General features: G+C 37.0%; 2 protein-coding genes across 4 annotated transcripts in view; one reads left to right on the top strand and one right to left on the bottom strand.

Annotated features, from left to right (window-relative positions):
• The window catches only part of Cage1 (cancer antigen 1), a 41,308-nt gene extending 35,737 nt beyond the window's left edge, over positions 1-5,571 (bottom strand). For 2 of the 3 annotated variants that reach the window (XM_046453427.2, XM_058582386.1), the window contains exons 1-2: positions 4,856-5,505; positions 3,241-3,495 (exon numbers count right to left, since the gene is read on the bottom strand). In XM_046453427.2, the coding sequence (XP_046309383.1) occupies positions 3,241-3,348 (108 nt within the window). In that variant the 5' untranslated portion in view covers positions 3,349-3,495; positions 4,856-5,505. Of the gene's footprint in view, positions 1-3,240; positions 3,496-4,855 lie in introns of all 3 variants that reach the window. The other variant, XM_058582387.1, reaches the window with a different exon arrangement.
• Riok1 (RIO kinase 1) overlaps positions 5,521-16,636 on the top strand; it is a 35,190-nt gene continuing 24,074 nt past the window's right edge. Inside the window, exons 1-5 of the mRNA XM_046453428.2 lie at positions 5,521-5,818; positions 9,197-9,404; positions 13,474-13,564; positions 14,712-14,781; positions 15,844-15,886. Coding sequence (XP_046309384.1) covers positions 5,748-5,818; positions 9,197-9,404; positions 13,474-13,564; positions 14,712-14,781; positions 15,844-15,886 — 483 coding nt within the window. The 5' untranslated portion in view covers positions 5,521-5,747. The remainder of the gene's footprint in view (positions 5,819-9,196; positions 9,405-13,473; positions 13,565-14,711; positions 14,782-15,843; positions 15,887-16,636) is intronic.

The following is a 16,636-nucleotide window of genomic DNA, read 5'->3' on the forward strand; positions in this document are numbered from 1 at the left end:
GAGAGTACATATATATGCATATTACTGATAATTCTTTGATGTTAAATCTTGTCTAAATAGCATTAGAGTAGTTGTTAGTCTAGTTTTTTAACATTAAAGATATATAAATCAGAGCTCTAGTAATGAGCTGACATCTGATTCCATTAAATGGTAATTTTTGAAATTCATAGGATTATTCAGTTATTTCAATATTATCTAAGAAAGGGTTTAGTAATTAATATAAATAAAATAAAAAGAAACTATTTTAAATTTTTGAGGAAAATATTGGTTTAATCATAGTGTATCAAATGGTAGGCATGATGGCTTATAATTCCAGTGACATGACAGGCTGAGGCAAGATGATCCCAAGTTCAAGGCCAGATTCAGCAACCTAGCAAGATCCTATCTCAAAATAAAACAAAAACAAAAACAAAAAAAAACTGGGGATGTAGCTTAGTGGTAGAGCACCTCTGTTCAGTCTCCAAGACCAAAATAAATAAATAGTATATCAAGTGTGTGGATATAAACTGTACCCTAAAAAACATCCACTTATCTTTTACTAAAGTGTTAGCTAGCTGGGTGTGGTGGTGCGTGCCTATTAACCCAGTGACTCAGGAGGCCAAGGCAGCAGGGTCCCAAGTTAGAAACCAGCCTCAAATTGCAAGGCTCTAAGCAACTTAGCAAGACCCTGTCTCAAAAAGAACTGGAGATGTAACTTAGTGGTAGAGTACCAAGCACTACCAAAAACAAGTCAGTTGACTATAAACTTCTATTCAGTAATACTTTTTTCTTATATTTATTATTAAGTTTTAGGTGGACACAATATCTTTATTTTACATTTATGTGATGCTGAGGATCGAACCCAGTGCCTTGTGTGTGCTAGGTGAGCACTCTACCACTGAGTCACCCCCCCAGCCCCTTCAGTAATACTTTTTAAGAATTGTCCCATGTGTTGAATGTACTTGGAAGTACAATAAAAACAGATACAGCTTATTAAAATCTGTTTTTTAGACTTGTTACTAATTTAGACCATTCCTCCTAATTACATTTTAAAAGTATTAAGAATATATTTAAAAAATAAGCATGATTCACTTGCGTTTATATTTCACAAATCTTCTTATGATTCTACTTCTCATAGAATTTCAGACAACTTTCAACCCCAGTCATCTCTGATAGTACTATTTTTAACTAAAATGTGCCTTTTTTAATACATATAAGAGGATGTGAGGGGAAGGGGAAAAAAAGAGAGAGAGAGAAATGAGTTACGGTTGATGGAGTAGAGAGAGGTGAGGGGAGGGGAGGTGAGGGGAGCGGGGATAGGAAGAGGATAGGAAGGGCAGCAGAATACAACAGACACTAGTATGGCAGTATGTATAAACGTGGCTGTATAACCAATGTGATCCTGCAGTCTGTACACGTGGGAATAAGAATTTATACCCCATTTGAATCAAATGTATGATATATGATATGTCAAGATCAATGTAATATTTTGAGCAACTAATAAATTTCTGATAAAAAAAGAAATACAGGGAGAGGTGGGGAGGGGGGAGGGTGGAGGATGGGAAAGGCAGCGGAGCACAACAGACACTAGTATGGCAATATGTAAATCAAGGGATGTGTAACTGATGTGATTCTGCAATCTGTGTATGGGGTGAAGGTGGGAGTTCATAACCCACTTGAATCAAAGTGTGGAATATGATATGTCAAGAAATTTGTAATGTTTTGAACAACCCACAATAAAAAATTTAAAAAAAAAATAAATAAATAAAAAAAGAAATACAATTGACAAACATATGAAAAAAATGTTTTAATCTCTCTGGAAATTAGAGAAATGCAAACTAAGATTTCATCTCATTCTAGTCAGAATGGCAATTATCAAGAATATAAGCAATAACAGGTTTTGGCGAGAATGTGGGGGAAAAGGTAGAATCATACTTTGCTGATGGGACTGTAAATTGGTGCAACCACTCTGGAAAGCAGTATGGAGATTCTTCAGAAAACATGGAATGGAACCACTATTTGATCCAGGTATAAACATTAAAATGTCCAGTTAACTGAAAAAAAATGTGCCTTTTGTGTATAAATTTATTATAAGGAATAAAACGTCCAGTGAAATCCAAGGAGGATCTCCTTATGTAATTTAAGATATCTGTTTTTCCAAATGTAGAATATAGTATCTTAGACCTTGATCAACACTAAAATACTATGATCTATTTTTTCAAAATGAGAAAGTTTTTAATAATTATTTTAAAAATGCTGGTCACTGAAGACACAAAGTATTCAAAAGCTCACCATAATACATAAAGCTACGGGTCAACTTTACATCTGTCCTGATAATTTAACTAGCCCCCATTGATGAAAATTTAGTTTCCAATGTTTAACTACTACAGATAATTATATAAACATCTGAATATTTTCTAGAGAGAATTTTAATTTTTGTAGCAGGATCGAACCCAGAGGAGCTTAAACAGAGCCACATCCCCAGACATTTTTATATTTACAGACAGGGTCCCAGTAAGCTAATTAGGGCCTTGCTAAATTGCTGAGACTGGCTTTGAACATTTGATCGTACTGCCTCAGTCTCCTGAGCTGCTGGGATTACAGGTGTGAGCCATGGTGCCTGGAATTGTAGACAGAATTTTAAAATGCGGTTGAACTCTTAACTTCATATCTCTAAATATCCCTTTAGAAAGGCTTTGCCAATTTATAAACTGAATCACATGAAATTTTCAATATTTGTTCATTTTTGAACTACAAAAGGCAATTTTATATGGCCTAACTTAATACATTCCTATTATTTCCCTATACTCATGTTAGCAACTATCAAACCCTTAGAACAACACTTCTGAAGATCTTGGGATATTTTATGAGAAAGGGCGCTAGGAATTTTCATGAAGATAAAGGATGGGAGCCATGTACATGGAGGGTACTGTCAATGTCATTACGAATGACAACTAAATCTGCATACTGACACAGTGGGAGACACATGCCCTGCCTCTGTGACTGAATTGTGGCTTTGTCCCCTAACTGCACTTTTGGGCCTTCATGAGCAGGATAGAAAGTATCAGTTCTGACACTTTTATCTGTAAAATTTTCTCTTCAAACACTAAAGGGAGTAAGAAAACCAGGCTGCATTCCCCTCCTTTGTGCGTCCACCAGAAATTCTCCTATTCTTCTTCATATTTTTGAAGATATTTCATCTGGATGACAGTGCGAATGCTGAACAAAGCTGAACCTCCAGAACCTATAAGCAATGCACACCTGAGGCAAGTCTGAAGCACTGAGGCTTGTTTCCATACAGCAGGGAAAATCTGAGTGAGTTAAATCTTCAGAAAGACCACTGAAATTCAAGGCATCCGATTCTGACATGCTTTCTAATTTTTCATGAGGTGTCTCCACTCCAAAATGTACAGGATCTGGTGGTAATGACCAAAACTTGTTTTTTTGTAATGCCAGGGATGATGTCCAAAAATTTTCAGAGTCCTTGTTCCTTTGTGCTGAATGATGGAAAGCCTCCTCAAAAAACAAAAGCAAACAAATAAAAAACATGAACACATATAATTTTAGTATCTATTAATATATGCAAATAAAAATGGGTTTCCCCTACCCTTCCTCATACTTGCAGCAAAGTTCACTGCCCTAAATGTTATAAAAGTGCCATTTAAGTTATTAGAAAATTTAAAAATTTAGTCTTAAGTATACCATGATAACTTGGTATGCTACTATCCCATAATTCCCTAAAGGCTATGACCTAGAAAGTGAAGGGATCTCTGTTACTTAATTAAAGGACCAACACTAAGCCCTCCTCACTTCCTTATGTCACATGGATTCTCTCAGGCACCGGTGATTGAAGATTTGGAGGCATCTTGGCATCCACCTCATTATCCACAGCTGAACCATTACCAAGTCCTGTCTGATTTTGCTTTAAAACTGTTTTTCCATCACCCATGTTTTCATTCCATCCCCTATGCTATCACTCTGATCCATATCCTGACATACTCATCTGCCAGAAGATGGGAGGAGGAAAGATATTCAGTCACTGAGTCCAAATTCTTCTACTTGACTTTCATGTACCGACATCACCTACCCAATATTCCCTCCAACTTTAGTCAGATCAGGCTCATTTTCCTGCAAATAGATAATGCTTTCTACTACTTTGGCAACTGGACCTGGCCTTCACTTCTCTTAAAACCTTCATCTGTTTTTAAAAATCTTTGCTATGTTTTAAGTCTGTAACTCTCTCACAATTCATCCTACTGCCTTAGTCTTCACCATTGTTCCAAGGGTGTTAGTGTTTTTTATTTATAGATTACAATTGCCTTTTGGGAAGTCAACTTATGCCTTTATGTACAACCTACTATAGGCAGACCACTGTTTTCTGCACAGTAAATATTGATTGAATAAACCCTGCATTCCAGTGCCTTATTTCTACTAAATCCTCTCAATGTGCAGTCACTACTTATTTGCCTGGATGAATTGGTGAATTAATGATCAACTTAATGAAGATTCTGTTCAAACTTATGCTATCACTTAGTAAAATATAAAAACAGTAAGCCAGGAAGGTCACATAGGACTTGTGAAAGGTCCAACTTTATCCTCACTTCTTCTAAGGTCTTCCAAACAAATAGATTCCGCCTGCGATATGGTGAGGGGGATCTGAAAAAACTATCTTGCTGTTTTCCAAATTCCAAAACCCATAAAGGCCTCTCTTCTTTTCTTGGTGAGTCGGTAACTTTCAAATACATAACTTTGTTCATGCCCGCTAGGTCGCTGCACAATCTGCCAGTTTCTTTTTTTTTTTTTTAAGTCAGGCCTACTTTTTTCATCTTCCACATCTGTCTTTAGCATATTTTTATTAGATTTTTAAAATACTTACTCAACTGTTTGGAGAGCTATTTCGCAGACACGCTAAAGCAGTTTAAAAGTAGATGATATGTCAAGAAACTCTTATTATAAAACTCTTTTTAATATTTTTCAGTCGTGTGACAAACCTAAACTTTTTAAAAGCACGTATTTCATTTTCACCTCAAAACAATGCACCAAACTTTGTGAGACACGTAAGTGTGCTCAACTCCATGATCCAGAGAATTTCTGGAACCCACGCTAAGAACTGCGATCTTCCTACCCCCACACTGGCCCTGAGGGAGGAAGAACCCCTGTCCACCTTTTCCCACCGAGGGCTTCTGCAAACAGGCAGCGGGCTCCAGGCGCGCTGGAACGTCCCTGTGTGACGTCCGCCCGCGCCAGCCACTCTCGGAGCGGAAGGGCACCGGCGCGCTGGACGCCTTCGGCGCGGGGTAGACCCCACTCAGTTCCAGAATGAGCGTGGACTACCACGGAAACAGCCTGTGAGCTAACTGGAGCGTCCTTCTACGAAAATAACCACAAAGTATCGGGAAGAAACGAAAAGCCCCAGGCTGAAAGCCGCAAAGCGGAATCAACCCCCTCCCCCGACAATGCAGTTTGTCCCTCTAGCGCACCGTCCCTAGCGAGCTCCCGGATCTCCGTACGGCACAGGGGCGGGACTTCCTGTGAGATCGGACTTCCGCCGGGGGCGGGGTTTCCCGGTCGGCTTCTGGCCCAGGGTGCCAGAGCTCTGGGTCCTCGTGGTCGGAGCCGAGTGTGTGCGAGGGCTTCTGAACCGTTTGCGAGACGGGGTTCGCGGAGAGGCCGTTGGATTCGCCGCAGGTAAAACCGTCTCTGTGCCGTTCCCTCCCCGGCGCAGAGCGGAAGGCCTCCGGGGGTGTCGAGGGCTCGGTGCCTCCATCATGGACTACCGGCGGCTCCTGATGAGCCGGGTGGTCCCCGGGCAGTTCGACGACGCCGATTCCTCCGACAGGTGAGCGGCGGTAGAATACTCCCACTCTGTTCAGATTCTGCTCTCTCCTTGCTTGTAGTTCATAGGGTGTTTCAGCCGGCTTCTTCTGCATCCCGCTGAGTCTTCCTTATTTTAGGGCAGAGTTCAGTGAGTCATTTGTCAAAGACTGCGTCCCCTGGACGGTCAGCATAGCCGAAAAACAGAATGGGGGATAGCAACTGGCAGACGTAGGTGTTTGTACTGTAACTACATCCTCAGGTATTTATTGAGCACTTCCTGTGGGCCAGGTTTTTATCCTTGGCTGGAAATTGTCATGAACAAGACAAACCCAGGTCCACTGTGATGGAACTTGACGTGGAGAGGAGAACAGACCATTTGTAAACAATAAGATGATGATATGTATCATACAAGTTATAGGTTAATACACTAATTAATGGTCAGGGAACGGTTACAGTCCACATTTAAATGACAAGGGGATATCATTCCAGGCAGAGAGAACAAGTGCATAGGTCTCACGGGTGGAATCCCTCTTGGTTGTGAAAGGCAGTGGAAGTGGTTGAGATAGAGAAACGGGAAGGGACCAGATCATGTAGAGCCTTACAAGTGATGGCAAGGAGTTAAGATATCTTTGAAACTCTTCTAAAAAGGCCAGAGGAGGGATTTTTGCAGGGGAATGATGTAATTTGATTTATGATTTGAAGGAAGTCATTTTGCGTGTAGAATATGGTCATGGGGAATAAGAATGGAACAGAGACCAGTTTGAAAAATCAGGTTCAAATAAGATGGGCACCAGAGCTAGAGTTTTAGAGATATGATTTGGAGATAGAAATGACAGGTTTATTGATAAATTGGATGTGGGTTCTAGGGAAGGAGCAGTGAAGAATCACTCCTACTCAGAAGGAAAATGAAACTGTTATTTTGAAATTCAAGAAAAGGATTCCTTTTTTTATGATAAGGATTTGTTACAATGTAGGTTTTAATTATTAGTTGGGACATTAAAAAATTTTTTTTTAGTTGTAGATGGACACAATATCTTTATTTATTTTCATGTGGTGCTAGGATTGAATTTTCGAGGCAAGCGCTCTGCTACTGAGCCACGATCCCACCCCAATTGAGGCATTTTTCAATAAATAAACTTATACTATTTTCTGTGTGTCACATCTAGTGTTATGTTAGGTGATAGGGGTGTGTTGGTAAACACTATTCTAATTGATGTAGACCTTGTATTCTGGCAAGGAAAACTGGTATTAAATAATTAGACAAATTATTTATATTAGAATTGATTTACTAGTATGGAGGAAAAATGGATGAACGATAAGGAAGACTTCTTTGAGCAAGTGATAGATAGCAAGCTGATATGGGAAGGATGAATAAAAAAAATGAGAAGGGCTTTTCAGTCTTATGATTACAGATCAACATACAGAAGACTTTTTGGAAGAATTTAAGTGGGAAGAAGAAGCAAAGCAGCTTGCTGGTGAATAGATGATAGTAATGAGAATGCACTAGTTTATCGACCAAACCAGCTTATAATCCCAGCTACTCAGGAAGCTGAGGCAGGAGGATCACAAGTTCAAGGCCATCCTCAGCAACTCAGCAAGATTCTGTCTCAGAAAATAAAAAGGACAGCTGTATGCTTCTGTATGCGCCTGTAATTTTAGCAATTTGGGAGATGGAGGCAGGATAATGGCAAGTTCAAGGCCAGACTCAGCAGATTAGTGAGTCCCTCAGCAATTTAGTGAGACTTTGCCTCAAAAAAATAAAAACAAACACAAAAACCCTGGGGATGTAGGTCAAGTGGTAAAGTGTCTGTGGCTTCAGTCCCCTTTATCAGAATTAATAAATAAGGCTGAGAATGTAGCTCAGTGGTTGAGCAGCTTTGGGTTCAATCCCCAGTACCATTTAAAAAAAATAAAAATTACCACCCACATGGGGTATTGTGAGGATAAAACCAGGAGTTCTTTTACTGGGGATGATTTTGCTACTCCCAGGGGACTTTTGGCAATCTCTAGAGAAATTTTTGTCTGTCAAGGATGGGTGGGGGTGGGGGTATGCATTAATAGCAAGTGGTACATAGAGGACATTGATGCTGCTAAATATCCTGCCATGTACAAGACAGTCTGTCATGGCAAAGAATTACTTGACTGAGGTTGAGAGGCCCTGGAGCAAAGTTTAACTTTGACATGCTTCTTTAGGTTATTGATAACTGAAGGATTAATTTATAGATTAGTAGATTATATTTATGAAGTTCTACTAAATTATAGGTGTTGAAGGATTCTGTTCCTACCCAAGCCCATGGGTATTTGGATCTGTCAGAGCCATAGCTACTTAATAAATTGGGATTGGTATCTGCATTTACTTAAATTCATGTGTCACTATTTTAAAGTAGTGCATATTACTAGTTTGTCCATATGATTTCTGTCCGTATTCTCTACATGAAAGGTCAAAACTGGCAATACCTGTATTGAATTTCAGGCCTATAGACATGTTTTGTTTGGTATGCATTTTATTTTATAAAAATTGAATGTGACATGAAAGATTTTACAGAAACATCTATATTTCTGGCTTCTCTTGAAAAACCAAAACAATCTAATAACACAGGTTCTGAATTCTCACATGGCTAAAGATGACCCTATTAGTTGTGCTGCTTTTACCCCTAGACTCTCTCTTTTGGCAGTCCCTACTTCTATTGTCTTATATTCAGCCAACTTGACTCACATGTAGTCCCCATTCTTTCCCTTCATAAACAAGAGTGATTTGAAGTTCTTTGTGTCTCACTAGTCTTAATATAATATAGCTCCTTGTGTTGCAAAGTGGTATTGAGTTCAAAGTAAGACTGCTTTAGACTTATTCCCAAATTTTGCTAGAAAGATTTTTTTTCTAATCTTGGAGCAGCTCCATGAATGATTTTATAGTCAGGTCTGGTGCACTGATCAGAGTAAGTTAATTTAAAAGAGAAGGTAATGTAAATTCTAATCTCACTAAGGCAGGAGCAAGTTTATCACATGCTATACTCCTTCCCTAGTGGGACTTGGGTGTGGAGAATAAGCAATTGCAAAGAACTGAGACACAGGAGAAGTCAGTTTTGGGAAGATGGAACTTATTGGAGATATGTTGTGAGGAATGTTTCAGATTTATCAGCATTATTTAGTCTGTTATTTATTTATTTTTTTTTAAAGAAAGAGAGAGATATTTTTTTTAATATTTATTTTTTAGTTTTCGGCGGACACAACATCTTTGTTTGTATGTGGTGCTGAGGATCGAACCCGGGCCGCACGCATGCCAGGCGAGTGCGCTACGGCTTGAGCCACATCCCCAGCCCCATTTAGTCTGTTATAAATAAATACATACGTGAATCCAGGTAGAGGATTTGTAAACATGCTAAAACATTGTTATTTCTAGTGAAAATGTAAATTTGAAGATAATCAAAGCGGAAGATGGCATTCTGTTTGAAGACTTTCAAAACAATGTGACTAAGAAGAGTGAAAGTGAGATAAAAGTTGAAGAGGAAGAAGAGGAGGACTATGATGATGACAGTGATTGGGATTGGGATGATGGAGTTGGAAAACTCACCAAGGGTTATGTCTGGAATGGAGGGAGTAACCCACAGGTATTTAAATGATTCTGTATAACTTTGTTTTTTTTTTTTTTTTTTTTTTAAATTGGGGCAGATAACTAGGAAGTGAACCCAGAGATGCTTAAAAACTGAGACATATTCCCAGCCCTTCTTATTTTTATTTTGAGACAGAGTCTCACTAAGTTGCTTAGGGCCTCACTACCTTATTGAGGCTGGCTTTGAATTTAAGATCCTCCTGCTGCAGTCTTCCAAGTCACTGGGATTACAGGCATGGGATACCATGCCTGGCTTCTGTTTGTCGTGTGTGTGTGTGTGTGTGTTTTGCTTGGGATTGAATTCAGGGCCTTATGCATACGAGGCAAGCACTTTACCAACTGAGCTATATCCCCAGCCTGTTTGTATTTTTTTAAAAGACTTTTTGTGGTTCTGGAATTGAATAACTGAAGGAGTTTTTTCAAGTTATATTGTCCTGTAGCCCCAGCCTTGATTGATTCTCATTCTGTATCTTTTCATATTTCTCATAGTTTCCTGAGTTTGGATTATTTCCATAATCAGAAAATGTTAAATTATTAAAGTGTCATAAGAGCTGGGTGATTTTTAAGTTCCAGATCAGGGCAACTTGCCCCAAAATAAAAAATAAAAAGTGTTGGGATATAGCTCAATGTAAAGCATTTGCAGCATGTGTGAGTCCCTGGGCTCTATCTCCAGTACTTAAATAAGTAAATAAATAAATATGTAGTATCATAAGATTGTAAACTTAAAAATGTGCATAAAAAAGCACATGAATAGGCAGTAATTATTAAGCAATAATGTTCAAACTTCTTAGTAAATTAAGAAATGTGGATTAAATATGTAGAGATACCAACTTCTCACCTATGAAACTGACAAAGACACAAAATACATAATCGATGGTCAGTTAATAGGTATAATTAACTAGTATATGATAAAAACTTTAAAAGTGTACAAATGTTTTGAGCAGCAGTTCTTCTAGGGGTGTGCCCAAACTTATTTAGAAGTCAGAGTCTCCAAGGTTACTTGTGGGACAGGAACATTAGAAACAACCTCGATTAAGTTTACTCTGGGATACTATGCAGCCATAACATATATTGCAATGGAAGATTATATTAATGAGGTTGAAATATATTCATGATCTACATGTGCAAAAAACAAGTTACTAAGGCATGTAGAGCTGACTTCTCAACTTTAAAGTACTAAATGAATATGTTAGGAGTTTTCAGATCCATAGATTAAAATGGTGTATTAAGGTTACTGAAAGAGATGAAGGGGAAAAGACTCAACATTATTCCTTTGGCTGTTAAAATAGTTCATATATCAGATTGCATTCATTTTTAAAATAACTGAAGAAATTTTGTACTTACTGTGTTCTTGGCTTGGTAATCTTCTATTGATTCATTGATGAGTCTTTAAGCAGTTTGAACATTGACTGTGATGCCTTTTTTTTTTTTTTTTATAACGAACGATCTTTTTCAAGAAAGCTAAAAAAGCAGTCTATACCCAAAGGACTTAAAAACAGCATACTACAGGGACACAGCCACATCAATGTTTATAGCAGCACAATTCACAATAGCTAAACTGTGGTACCAACCTAGATGCCCTTCAGTAGATGAATGGATAAAAAAAAAATGTGGTATATATACACAATGGAATACTACTCAGCAATAAAAGAGAATAAAATCATGGCAGTTGCAGGTAAACGGATGGAGTTAGAGAAGATAATGCTAAATGAAGTTAGCCAATCCCAGAAAACCAAATGTCGAATGTTTTCTTTGATATAAGGAGGCTGGTTCATAGTGGGATAGGGAGTGGGAGCATGGGAGGAATAGACAACTCTAGATAGGGCAGGGGGGTGGGAGGGGAAGGGGGGGGCATGGGTTAATTAATGATGGTGGAATGTGATGATCATTACAATGTATACAACCAGATATGAAAAATTGTGCTCTATATGTAATCTAATAAGAATTGTAATACATTCTGCTGTCATATATAAATTAAAAATTACATTAATAAATAAGTTAAAAAAAGAAAGCTAAAAAAAAGATTTGAAGTGTAAATGCTTAAATGTAAACGGTTGTCTTTATTTGCTGGGATTATAGCAATTAGAATTGTATCTATTTTTCCTAGGGGTGTCACTCAGTGTAGTGCCTAATATGCATGAGGCCCCTCAGTTCAATCCCTAGCACTGCAAAAATAAATAGTTTTACTTATGTTTTCTGCCATGTATTACGGTGTTATCATGTATCTACATGTATTATTTTAATTAAAATTTATTTTTAGCTGGGTGTGGTGGGGCACACCTGTAATCTCAGTGAGGAGATTGGAGGCTGATTCAAGAGAATCGCAAGTTCAAGGCTAGCCTTAGCAATTTAGCAAGGCCCTAAGCATCTTAGTCTCAAAAACAGATAGATGGATAGATTAAAAAAATAAAAGGATTGGGGGTGCAAGTCAATGATAAATTGTCCTTGGACTGAATATCCAGTATCAAAAAATATATTTTTAAAGTTTAATAGAAAATTGTTTTTTTAAGTTTTAATCAAGCTAGAAACGACCCAGTCTCCCATTTCGTCTAACATTATTGAATCAGTAATTATTAGGCCCTTTTTATCTTTGCTACATTCTCTTATTTATGAGTTTTAGGTGTTGTCTCTACCTCTCTCTTTGTCATTAGTGAAGTTTATGTGCAGCACCAGTCAAGCCAAGCCTTGTTATTGGTTTTTCCCCTCTCTTAATATATTGGGCCTAGGGCTGCGTGTGGCGGCACACTCCTATAATCCCAGGGACTCCGGAGGCTTAAGCAGGAGGATCACAAGTTTGAGGCCAGCCTCAGCAATTTAGCAAGATCCTGTTTAAAATAAAACATAATTAAAAAAAATAAAAAGAGATATCAGGCCCAAAATGAAATTCTTAGAAACAGTTTGTGGATAAATGTACATTCTCAAGTTTTAAACCTGCAAACCAACCGGTCAAGTTAGAAACATTCATTTTAATTAACTATTTATAATCATGAAGAATACATTATAGTGATATAAATAACAAGATTATGTGGACTTTGTTCTAGGCAGTAACTTGACCTATTTCAAATGTCTTTTTTTTTTTTTTTTTAAATAGTTTTAAACTGATCTTAGGGGCACTTGCTCATAATCCCAGTGGTTCAGGAGGCTGAAGCAGGATTACAGATTCAAGGCCAGCCTGGACAACTTAGTGAGATCGTGTCTCACAATTAAATTCAGATTTTGTGTGTGTGTGTGTGCGCGCTGGGGATTAAACCCAGGGCCTTGTGAATGTGAGGCAGGCCCTCTACCAATTGAGCTATATTCCCAGCCCCACGATTAAATTCAAAAAGAGTTGGGGATGTACTCAGTGGTAGAGCTATTCTGGATTCAATCTCCAGTATTGAAAAAAAGTCTTGAGCAGATTTGATTGATATTTTTTTAAATTTTTAATTCTTTTTAAAATTATTTCCTCCCTATAATTATGTACTTTATTTTTTATTAGTGCATTATAATTAAATATAGTAGTAGGATGTGTTGTTACATATTTGGACAAGCACACAATATAACAGTCTAATTTGGTCAGTTTCTTCACAGTACTTCCTTTTTCCCTCCCCTCTCCCTCTTTTTCTAGTCTACTGGTCTCCCTTTATTTTCGGGAGAAACTCCCACCTTCCCCTCATTCACTTTTTTCTGTCTTCACATATAAGCCAAAGTGTATGGTCCTTGGCTTTATGTGTTTGGCTTATTTCAGTTAGCATGATATTCTCCATTTTCTTTGGCTTTCTGTGGGGAGTGTTGCTAGGAGATGCTTCTGTAGCAGGTAAATTAGTCCTGAGATTTCCCCAAGCCAAGACATAATATTGTTGTAAACCCTGTTGCATCACTAAGTTTTATGGAGCACTCATGGGGCCATTGGGTCCTGCTCCACATTAATCTGTGGTGGCCCCAAGGGTTATATTTTCTTTTCCTAAATGTATTTCCTTATTAATGGTCTAATAGCCAACTATGAACAAAGGAAAAAAGCATGTGTTGATGAATCTTAGGTTTGTATTTTCAACTTGTGTCCTAGACTCTACATTTCTTTATTATAGGCAAATCGACAGATTTCCAACTACAGTTCAGCCAGAATGTCTACTCCAGCTGACAAAGTCTTACGGAAATTTGAAAATAAAATTAATCTAGGTGAGTTAATAAAATACCTTACCTTACTGGACTGTGAGGAAATTCATAAAGTATTATGCAGTCTTATTGAAATGAACATATTCAAGTGTTGCTAATTCAATAACACTACTTAAAATCAAAACATGTTAGTGATTTGAAGTCATGACTTTCTACTTTTTTAGTTTCGTTGTGGGAATATGAAGTTCTTGTGTGTTCTGTGTTAGACTTTGTAGTACGATCATCTCATAGTAGCATATTGAAAATACCATTTTGTTTTACTACAGTTTTTATGAAAGAGTTAATTATTAAGTTGGTGAATGCAAGGAACCAATGCTGATTTGAACTACCACTTCTTTGTGTGCTCAGGGGATTGGTTGCTGGGGATTAAACCCAGGGTTGCCCTACCTCTGAGCTACATCCCCGGCTATTTTTTATTTTATTTTTGAGACAGAGTCTCAGTAAGTTGTTTAGTCTGGCCTCAAACTTTCGAACCTCTTGTCTTACCTGCTGAATGGCTGGGATTACGGACATGCGCCACCAAACCCAGCATCTTTCTCCTCTTGTAGATCCTTGACTCTTTAAAAACATATAACATGGTATCTCTCCTATAAATTCAATAAATGCTGAATCAATGAATATGAATATTAAAGGATCCTCATCACCATCAAGAACCTATAACTTTCTGGGGCGTAGTTTTGCATGCCTGTAATCCCAGAGGCTCGGGAGGCTGAGGCAGGAGAAAAAGTTTTTTAGAATTAAACTTGGAATTGTGGCAGTTATATTATCTATAATGTGCAAAAATATTAATAAATGTCTGGAATTTAATATGCAAATACAGTATTTTTGAAGTATTTCTATATTTAGAATTTTATAGAATTCTGTCTCAAAAACTAGCTATTGTGATAAAAGTGACAATGCTTATTATACAAGAAATAGTTTACTTTTGAAGACATTATATATTCTCGAAGTCTTTAAAATTTTAACATTAAATGTAATGTTGTTTAAAGACATTACATTTTTTTTTCATTGTGTAGATCTAAGATCCTAACTATAATAAAATATTTAGAAAACAGAAGAGAAGGAAAAGAAATCTCTTATTCAGAGATTCTCTGATTAATGTCTTTTCCTCTTACATATTGTTTACATTATGGCTTTTTTGTATTTTTAGATAAGCTAAATGTTACTGATTCTGTCATAAATAAAGTCACCGAAAAATCTAGACAAAAGGAAGCAGATATGTAAGTAGTATTTTAATTATAAAATACGGGTGATAGGGAGAGATTCCAGATTAAGTAAAATAATTATTTTGCAAAGGATATTAAATTATATCCTTTTTTATCTCTGGCATAAATAAGGGTAGCCTATACCTTTGTAAATTGAAAATATCAAATGAGTCTTAAGAAATACATGGTAAATCTGTAATCTTGTGAAATTCACAAATGTACTCTCTTGAGGATAACAGTTTGAGAATAAATGTGTAAAAATGTTCCCTTTTTAGAATTTATTGAAAATTGTTTCCTTCCATGAAGTAATTTTAAAAATCCAAGGGAAGATTAAAAACAAAATCATGATATAATTGAGAACTATTATGGTTTGCACTTTTGTTCTCAAAGTCAATTAATTGTTTAAGCTCTATCTCTAATACAATCACTGATATGGGAAATAACTGATCTGTTACAACTAGCAATGTTAGAACTGAACTTAAAACCCCATTTTCCTGTGATATATTGCTTTAACCAAAAGGTGTCAGCTTTTTTGAGAGCCACTGTAGTTTTAACCTATTATTTCACCATCATGACTCTATTTGAATCTTTATTAGTGTGGATTAGTGTTCTTGGCTGAGTTATTTAATATATGAGTTGAAACAAAATCAGGCTGCATTTGAAGACTATCTTGAAATGGAAAGATCTTGTGGCTTTGTAAAAAGATGTCTCTAAAGAGAAAACCTTATAAATAAAAGACTTAATTCTGTACTGTTCTAATTCAGAATTTGAAAGATAGTGTACTCTGTGTTTTGTCACTTTATATCTTAATCCAACTGCTCTTTTATTTCATGCTTCTGTATCACGGGGATTCTTTTTCATACTGCATATGTACTGCCCTTGCGTATTGAATCCCACATTTAGGAAAATAAAGGAAGTTTCTCTGAGTGAAGAATCTGCAATGAAATTTACCTAAAATCTCTTATGAGAAAAACTTAAGAATTTTCACAAAATGATGCACATACATTTAAAATCTTTATTTTGGCTTCTTTCACAGAATTTTGAGTGTATCAACTGTTCTTTTTTTGTTTTCCATAGGTATCGCATCAAAGATAAAGCAGACAGAGCAACTGTAGAACAGGTATAATTTAAATGTGTTGCAAGCTCTTTTTTAAAAAACCTTTCTTTCCTCTTTGAATTATAGTTTGCTTTCATCCTTCTTGCTTAATACTAATGTTACCTAAAATTACTCTCTTTATAGTTTTGAGATTGACATTTCGCTTTACAATAGGACCATTAGAGTCATCCTGCTGTGGCCTTGTGAAGCCACCATGTGATATTTTCCCCTTCTTAGAAATGAATTATCAGACTCTAGTTATCTATGTATAGGAATTTTATGAACTTTTCCTAGCAAATAGGTTGATTATCTGCCACAGAGCTAGGGGCATATGTGTGTGTGTGAGTGCAACTGTGCTTGTGTGGAGAAAGAAAGAGAGGTAATGCTTTCAAATTCTCATTAAAAATCTTTTTCTTTGATTAGAAATTATGTGTGTGTTATTCTTTCTTTGCAAGAAGGGAGGAAAATTAACCTCTAGCTTTCCCATATGCAGAGGGATATGATTGCATGTTAGTATTGGCCTATGCTTTCAATAAGAAATAAGTGATAAAAAGGACCAAAACGGGCTGGGGATGTGGCTCAAGCGGTAGTGCGCTCACCTGGCATGTGTGCGGCTCGGGTTCAATCCTCAGCACCACATACAAACAAAGATGTTGTGTCCGCCGAGAACTAAAAAATAAATATTAAAATTCTCTCTCTCTCTCTTTAAAAAAAAAACAAAACAAAAAGGACCAAAACATTGCTATTATTACCACCTTCCCGCCCCTCTCCATC

The sequence above is a fragment of the Marmota monax genome, unplaced genomic scaffold (genome assembly GCF_021218885.2).
Source record: "Marmota monax isolate L192 unplaced genomic scaffold, Marmota_monax_Labrador192_F-V1.1 WCK01_AAM20220418_F8-fsc00029, whole genome shotgun sequence".
NCBI lineage: Eukaryota > Metazoa > Chordata > Mammalia > Rodentia > Sciuridae > Marmota > Marmota monax.